Genomic DNA, 8,548 nt, shown 5'->3' with positions numbered 1-8,548 from the left:
AACAAAAAAAACCATTCAAATGTCAAAAACAACTTACTTTTGACATAAGGTGTAAAAAAAAATTAATTCAATAGGAAATGAAAGGTCAAAAAAATAAAAAAGGAGTTCTAATTGAATGACACTTGTCATTCAATTGAAGACTCAATTGAAACAAATTGAAAGAAATTAAAGCATCCTACTTATTTATTGAAATTTAAACATTTAAGTATAAAAGAGATATTTATATATTATAGATTCAGGTTCATGGAGAATAAGAGAATATACATAAAAAATAATATTAAATTATAACTGATAAATATTAAATGAATCTATCTTCTAAGCATTAAAAGTTAGAAATTATTGTTTTTAAGTTTTTTTATTAAAATAAATAAAAGTAAAAAAAAAAACTCTTCAAATGTCAAATACAACTTATTTTTGACATAAGGTGTAAAAAATATTAATTCAATAGAAAACGAAAGGTCAAAAAAATAAAAAAGAGTTCTAATTGAATGACACTTGTCATTCAATTGAAGACTCAATTGAAATAAATTGAAAGAAATTGAAACATCCTACTTTTAAATATATTATAGATATATATATAATTCAAGAGTTTATTTGGATATTTAACCAAATTTATTTGAGCTTATTGTCTTACATCTAATAGTAACAATGTCTATAGAAATTAGTGGAACAAACTCGTCTAAGTAAATTGCCTTCCTATCGCTTTTGAAAATTCAACAATTTGATGAGAAGTGCAAACAAAAACGCAAAAAACAGTGTCCATCCAACAATCACAACAGCCACCACTCCTATAAAATCATGCCTGAAACCAAAATAACTTTTCAAGAATTCATCTGTAGTTTCTCCACTGTCTAGAACATCCTTCACGTCTCCGTACTGTGATACAACCAATCCGTACAAGGTCCAAGCCAGTGGACAAATCCAATAGTTCCACCTCCACCACATTGGAATTTCCTGCATTAATTGATTCATCATAGGCGGAAATACAACTTGCAAACAAGAACCATGGATGCCAAAAGCTTACCATGCGTGGGACTAAGAATCCTGTGAAGAGATTCCAAACCGCATAAAATGCAGTAGAAACGACTGAGGCAATGTGGTAGTTTGGTGTCATACCCACAGACATCATGCCAAAGAAGGTGAAGTACAGTAATGTGAAATACATGAAGAATATATACCATAAGAATTTAGCAGCAGTCCATTCAAATGCCATCATTGAATAAACAATGATGCCATAAGTAAGTGCTTGCACAAAAACATATGGGAGCTCAACGAGAACCTGGGTAAGAAAATGGTAAATTTTTTTAAGTGCAATGCTCAAACGTAGTGGAAAACAGATGGTTTTTTAAAGTGCACAACATGCTTTTTTACCTGTGCAAAAGCATAGGCCATAGGTGAATACATTCCAGCAGCTTTTTCTCTGTAGAAGACAGTTCGCTCAATGCTCGCTACTGGCTGTATACTGGAAGCATTTTGGATCCCAACAAAGAGAATAGCAGCATACATAGAACCCGCAGAATTAAAGAGGTCTTGCTGCCTTGCGCTGTGGTTTTAAAATGTAGCAATTAGATTGAAGTCCAGAAAGAAATTTAAAGTTCTAACACTTTTTTGCCTTTAGTTTTCCATAGTTATTTACCTCTTCGAGCCAAGGTTCCAGAACATTGTCCCAAATATTAAGGCTATGACGGTCGTGAAGAAAAATCTTACAGCAGTATATGATGTATTTCGCCAGTATGACCATCGTTGTTTGCACAAGCAAATCAAGACTTGGGTGAAAAATGATTGCGAGTACTGAGTAGGAAATTGAAGTTCCTTTGAACCAGGAGAAGGCATGTTCAATTGTTCAATAAGTGCTTTATTTCTCCTGAAATATCAGCCATGATATGGTAAAAAGTTGCAGAAACAGGTTTAAGCTACTGGTTGATGCCTGAAATCATATTATAGTAAGCTCAGATGCTCTGGTTTATCATTACACTTACCTGTGCAGCTCCGAATTTTTGTACAAATCAGCAAAATCGACCCCCAAAGCCATCTCATGCGCTGGAGTGGAAAGTTCTAACATCCAAGTTGCTGGGTTATAGCCATCTTTTATTTTGCTGACTCCCTCAATTCCCTTGGTGATCGAACAAGAAAGAATTTCTTTAGCAAGTACTAAGCATGAATGATGATTTTAAAGTTTTACATTCACATTGATGTTTAATAACAATCGGCACTAAAAGGTACCTCAAAGTACTTTATTAAGTCACAGGAATTGTTACCCAATGGCCCTACATATATCTCTTGTCCTCCTTGCTTCAATAACAATAGCTGCAATGCCATCCATATCGGTTACAATCATGCTTGGTTATATTTGGATACGGGTGAAAGCTGACTCTCATCGGTGCTTTTACATTTCTTACCTCATCAAAAGCTTCAAATATATCAATGCCTGGTTGATGGATAGTGCATACGACTGTCCTTCCAGTGTCCACAGTGTTCCTAACTGTTCTCATAACAATTGCAGCAGCTCTTGCATCAAGCCCTGAAGTTGGCTCATCCATAAATATTATTGAGGGGTTCGACACTAGCTCAACTGCAATGGTTAGCCTCTTGCGTTGCTCCGTTGACAAACCACTTACACCTGGCAGCCCAACTAAAGCTTGCCTCAAGGGGGTCAGTTCAATGAGTTCCATGACTTCCTCTACAAACATCTGCAACCAATTGTGCAACCATTTGTTTGTTGCAATTGAATTATATGAAAAAGAGTACAAGGAAATGCTCGTAGACAGTATGCTTTGGAGACTACCTTTCTGGTTTCAGAATTCACTTCAGGAGTTAACCGAAGCCAAGCTGAGTAAAGCAATGACTCATAGACAGTAAGATTAGGGGAATGGATGTCATTTTGCTCACAGTATCCAGATATACGAGCAAAGGTTTCTTGCTTTTTGGGAAACCCAGAAATTTTGATGCTTCCCTCAATGTATCCTCCGGTTTTCCTACCAGCCAGGACATCCATCAAAGTGGTTTTACCAGCTCCACTAACACCCATCAGGGCAGTGAGAACACCAGGCCTCAAAGCACCACTTATACCCCTCAAAAGCACCAATCTATCTTCCATCACACCCTGGGCTTTCATTTCCTGAAATTTTAGTTCAAACTGTTATCGCTCATATTTTTTACTTCAGAAACAAGTTTTCCAACTTTTCATTAATTTCTCAGTTATAATTTAAGTTCACCTGTGGCATGTCAACTGCATATGTAATCTCCTCAAAGGTAATGCAATGCTGTTGATATGGAAGAATCATGCCCTTTTTCCTACCTCGTATTGTATGTGACTCAGCTTCTGACCTCAATAGTTCTGCTCAATTATTTGGTTCATATTTTAAGACATATGCTAGCACATATAAAGATACACTATATTCAATGTCATTATTTATGCATGTTTGATTACCAGAGTTGCTTCTCTGGGCCAGCAACTGGGCATCTCCTCCTCTTCTATCATCATCTTCAATGCTTTGAGCTTCTGATTTTATACCTCGGGATTCATCCAAGGCTGCATAAACATTGTCAGACTATTAATACATATGCTCAGTTTTGTGACTTTGAGTAGACATGTCAAGAAACTCACGGTTGAGATAAGTGAGAGCCAGAGTATAAAAGAAATTGAATACTAATATGAATCCGACCAATGCGCCTACTCCTATCCAGTACCAGTATGCTTCTGTAAACAATCCGCGAGCCTTTAAGACTATAAGCCCTAGTGATTCAGTTGTTGTTGGAATAACCTATCAGGAAGTTATTAAGACATTGTATTACTAGATAAGTGGACAAACAAATGTTCAAACGGATAAAAGAAAAGGGAAGCCTAGTGCAAGAGGCTTCAGCATTGCAGGATCTGGGGAGAGTCAAGTGCACACAGCCTGAACCCTGCTTCGCAGATAGACTGTCAGCATGACTTTAGCCCTTGACCTCCAGGTCCCAAGGAGAAACCTCAAGTAATCCACCAAGGCTCACCCTGAAGTGCTTAAATGGTTACTAGTTCAAGAAAATACTTGTTTCCAGCTCTCTCCAAGGAATTCATTAATTGCTATTGCATTCTGTGTGTACATCATAGGTGATATCCAATAACCCCAGATCCACCATTTCTTGACCTCATCTACACGACAAGACAAATAGAATGTATCAATCTTAATGTTCTAAACTTATCTGATGTAGACGTACACTTGTTATCATGTGTGTAAAAGTAAACTTGTTCACTTATCATACCTCGTGACAAGACAAATCCACAATTTGCAAAAAGAACAAGCAGTGAAAATGATGCAAATGTGCTAGTAAAGGTCAAATCCCTTCCCAACGCTGAAATTAGTCGAAATAATGCAGAAGCCATCTGGCTCGTCAGTAGCAGCAGAAGGAGCTGCTTTAAAAACCTGCAGCAAGTTCTAGTGAGAATGAAGTAAAATGAGAAACAAAAAGACAACTTTTGTCAAGTCCTTAGTATAATTTTTGTTTTCTTTTGTTACCTGAAAATATTAGGATCTAAACCCATGGCATAATAGGTGACTGCTACCCAGATGCCAACCTCTATAATTGAAATAGGAATCTTCAAAATCCATGTAGGCAGGGCATATGCCCATGCAGGATAGAATAAGTTGTCTCTTTGCTTGAAGAAGACTGGAAGCTTGAAAAGCGTCAGGCCAAGCTCTGCTAATCCATTAAACATGATCATAAATACAGAGAAGAACAGAGCACCCATCCGAACTACTCCATTAACTGCAGTCTTCTTCTGCATCTCAGTCCGTAGAAAGAGGGTTGATCCTACCAGTGCCATCACTACAAGCTACTAGCAGAAATAGAAAACCTAGTCATAATCAAATATGTTTAATTAGGCCTCAAATTTAATACTGCATTGCTGAGTCCTACCTGTACAAGCTTGAAGATGTACACAAATGAGTTTCTCTTCATCAACAGAAGTTCTTTTGAGAAGCAGGCTTTGAGAAGCTCCATCTTCTTAACACCATAAATCTTGGTAGTCAAAAGAGTAGGATTGCTTAGACTCTTATCAAATGGAGTTGCAAGATTAATTTTCAATCTTTTTCCCACATGGAATGATTGGAAGGCCTCTGCAAATTCCTCCACTGTGACAAAGGTGTAGGCTGTGTCATTTTCCATCCAATACTGTCTTTGATCCTTCCTTGATGTAACCTACAACACAGGTTACTATTAAGGTTAAATATATAAAACTCCAAATCCATGAGTGGCTCATCTTAAAGAAGATAATTTTTTCTAAGAAGCATTAATATAGACACAAGATACAGGCAGCAGTACCATATCAATATGGTGATGTTACAACTCTACGAATGAGAATAGCATTAGAAGAGTACTATAAAGGTAGTTGACAAACATAATAGCTAATGAAGTTTCCAATGAAATATTTCATTGATGATTCCTAATGATAGGATTGACAGACAAAAGCTACTCTTACTTCTTGCAAGAAGTCAGCAACGCCCTTTCTTGCAGGACATTTGAAGCCCATGGATTCAAAAAACTCAAGCACATGTTCACGGGGACCCTGGTACACAATCTGGCCATCAGACAGGAGAATGATATCATCAAAGAGCTCGTAAGTCTCTGGGGCTGGCTGGAGGAGAGAAATGAAGGCAGTTCCATTCAGAATGTGTATAAATTGCCTCAGCGATTTCACAATTTGATATGTTGTTGAACTGTCCAGACCAGTGGATATCTCATCCATGAGCAGCAGCTTTGCTGGTCCAGCCAGCATTTCTCCTACAACCCAATCGACAGGGAATGGGCACTTTACTAAGCTGAACTGCCAATAGTCATTCTTTAATATTATGAGAAATTTTGAAAATGATTACCGGTTGTTACTCGTTTCCTTTGTCCTCCAGAGATGCCCCTAAACATTTCATCCCCAACCAGAGTATCTGCGCAATTATCTAATCCCAAAACCTGAAAGCGCGAAAATTGGGAATTAGGTATGAGGCCATGAGGAATTATATTTTCTCTTTCCTTTCTCTAGATTGATGAGGTCCTTTGATGACAATGGAGTGATCTGTATCATAATACCTTTATAATGTAATCTGCGATCACACTTGTCTCTTGACCCTCTATGGAGGCTGCCTGGAATATTTAAAATTTAGTTAGAATTAATAAATAGAGAATAAGCCACCCCAATTCAAGGCCTTGATTTCAGTTATACAACATTAGAAAGTTGCAAGTGTTCAAACTCAAACCCAGATAACAGATTTTTTTAATTAATTTTAAAACCCAAAATTTTCCATCACCTGTTCATGTAAATCCCAAATGCTAAAAATCCAAAGTTAGGTTACCTGAGCATTCAGTTCAATGGTAACACTAGTTATCTGCCTTCAACTTCTTGTCCTAAAACAACCAAGCTAAATAGTACCAATCTTCATATTTCTTGCATAAATTTCTTACCTTCATGAAGATATCGATATCAGGATCAGGTTTAATATTTGCAGCTTTCTCCCTTCTTGCCAATTCTGCTAGCATCTCTGCAGTCACCAGCATATTGATCATTTGCATTTTGCAAGAAAAAGTCATTCACACATGCATGTATGTGCACATGGGCATCCACATAAAAAATGAAACAAAAAATCAGTTAGAATGAGTAACATCATCCAAAGAGTTAGTCTTGGTTTTATGTCTTAACAAATATCAGATTGAAATTTATAAATCAACCAAAAAAAAATGTTGGCCATATTTTCAACTAACCATAACGTGGTCCGACCCCCTGGCATCTTGCAGAGAAGGCCAAGGTTTCTCTTACTGTCAATTCTGGTATATGGACATCATATTGACCGATATAAGCAGCAGTTCTCTGTGCCACAAACTCGTTCATTTCATGGCCATCGTATGTCACCCTTCCTGAAAACTGTAAGAGATATTGCAGTGTCTCTTAGGTGTGCAACAAGTGAGTGTGGTAGAATATATAGCTCGAATCTGCAAACAGAGTTTAGAATTTCAACCTTTAGATCACGGCCAAGCTTCCCTGCCAATGCTAACAAGAGAGTGGTCTTTCCAGAATTTGGAGGCCCCAAAAGCAATGTCATTCTGCATATTTATGAACACTTAGACATAGAAGTTCAGAGAAAATCCGAATCTTTGGATCAAAATCCAAAATTCCAACTAGCTAATCTTTTTACAGAAATTAAGAGCCTGATTCATGAATGGCGTGGCTTTCTCACCTGCTAGGCCTAATGATTCCACTTACATCGCGAAGAATAGACAAAGTTTTCTTTCTACTAGAAAGCAAATGCAGGTGTTGCAATATGCTCTTCAAAACCAAAGAAAACAAGTTAAAGTTTTCGGGAAAAGAAACAAGAATATCAAGATTGGTACGAAAGTGCCTAAAGAAAATACAAGATAGTAATCCATGTATTTTGGTAGTTACCTCTAGTTTATTGATAAAAAAATTGAAAAATGAAGGCAAGGCCCTGCTTCCTATATATGCTTCTGCCTCAACTCTCAGATGCTCAAATCTGACTTCAAGCGTGGGAATTTCAATGCCAACCCTGTCAAATATTCAAGAAACAGGAAAACATGGGATTTGAATAACCAAAGAAAATGAAAAAAAAAATCAAAACTTCTTTTTTAATAAAAAAAAAATCTAGAGCAGCCCTATGCTTCAACTCTTGCCCCAATGCCAAGGAAACTGCACAAGGAAGACTTATGTTCTTGCCTGTCAAGGCGCTGTCTGAGCCTCAACAAGAAACTTTCATTGTCCTCTTCAGTATCTTTGATCAACCTGTCTATCAAACTCTTCCTTTCTCTATACCCAAGCTTAGGTATATCAACTTCGCTCGTCTCACCATTTGATGTGGTCAGAAGACCTTTCCTTACACGAGAAAATGTTGGAAGTCTTTCAATGGCTGCCCATTTCAGTGCTTCTTCATCATCTTCTTCTCGGAAAGATCTTGAGAAGACATTGACACCTGCGTCCCTCCATTTGGAAGGACTGTTTCCTCGTAAACTATTACTACGTACTTGATAAAGATCATTTCCCTCCATTGCCAATGACCACTATAGAAACTAGTATAAAATGTAACCAGCAAAATTAAATTCTACCAACTTTAGAAGTAACATAAATATTCAAAAACTCCAAATTTTGGAGCCCAAAGGAAAACAAATGGCTCTTTCTATGTATGTTGATCACTTCCCTACCCCCTCTTCCTCGTGAAAGATAAGCAAGAAATGCACTATATATTAAAATGCAAAACTATGGTGTAAAGTTGTCCGTTTATTTATTTATTCATTATATAAAGAAATTTTAATTGTTCAAATTTAAGATCTTTACCTAAAATTTTGTCTTATGTAATTGTATGATTTGATATAAAGTCAATTGGTTCCTTTGACTGGTTATAAGAAATAAATGAAAACCAGTCAATGGCATGTAAATGTGTATAATTTTGTTTTATAAGTTACGAGCGTAATCAATGTAACGTGAAGTTCAATTCATTGACTAAACTTGAAACTTGATGTTCAAAGTTTAACTTAAACATGATAGAATTATTTTTCATAGTTGAAGTAA

General features: G+C 36.7%; 1 protein-coding gene across 2 annotated transcripts; it reads right to left on the bottom strand.

Moving 5' to 3' along the window:
* Positions 1-542: 542 nt before the first annotated feature.
* On the bottom strand, positions 543-8,178 carry LOC18595818 (pleiotropic drug resistance protein 1-like). Of its 2 annotated transcripts, XM_007023930.3 has the most exons (24): positions 7,700-8,178; positions 7,412-7,532; positions 7,206-7,294; positions 6,987-7,071; positions 6,733-6,892; positions 6,436-6,512; positions 6,064-6,117; positions 5,856-5,946; positions 5,462-5,763; positions 4,900-5,181; positions 4,500-4,816; positions 4,246-4,406; positions 4,032-4,135; positions 3,608-3,764; positions 3,431-3,532; positions 3,216-3,337; positions 2,786-3,118; positions 2,400-2,690; positions 2,224-2,307; positions 1,980-2,113; positions 1,637-1,864; positions 1,372-1,543; positions 1,025-1,279; positions 543-954 (listed from the first exon to the last, which is right to left on the bottom strand). In XM_007023930.3, exons 1-24 carry the CDS (start codon positions 8,026-8,028, stop codon positions 697-699), a joined length of 4,308 nt encoding a protein of 1,435 aa, XP_007023992.3. In that variant the 5' UTR covers positions 8,029-8,178; the 3' UTR covers positions 543-696. The 2 variants fall into 2 exon arrangements, with proteins under 2 accessions (XP_007023992.3, XP_017979262.2); XM_018123773.2 differs by having other exon boundaries at positions 7,206-7,532.
* Positions 8,179-8,548: the final 370 nt, after the last annotated feature.

Source organism: Theobroma cacao, chromosome 6 (genome assembly GCF_053813885.1).
Source record: "Theobroma cacao isolate CCN51 chromosome 6, ASM5381388v1, whole genome shotgun sequence".
Classification (NCBI taxonomy): Eukaryota; Viridiplantae; Streptophyta; class Magnoliopsida; order Malvales; family Malvaceae; genus Theobroma; species Theobroma cacao.
Note: the sequence above shows the minus strand (reverse complement) of the source record. Positions and strands in the feature narration are given on the sequence as shown.

Excerpts from the sequence above, each read along its gene's own strand:
- LOC18595818 (XM_018123773.2), bottom strand. The coding sequence starts at position 8,028 with ATGGAGGGAAATGATCTTTATCAAGTACGTAGTAATAGTTTACGAGGA. Across the intron at positions 7,072-7,205 it reads GGAATCATTAGGCCTAGCAG|AATGACATTGCTTTTGGGGC; the intron begins GTGAGAAAGCCA and ends ATAAATATGCAG. Across the intron at positions 1,865-1,979 it reads AAAAATTCGGAGCTGCACAG|GAGAAATAAAGCACTTATTG; the intron begins GTAAGTGTAATG and ends CTGATATTTCAG.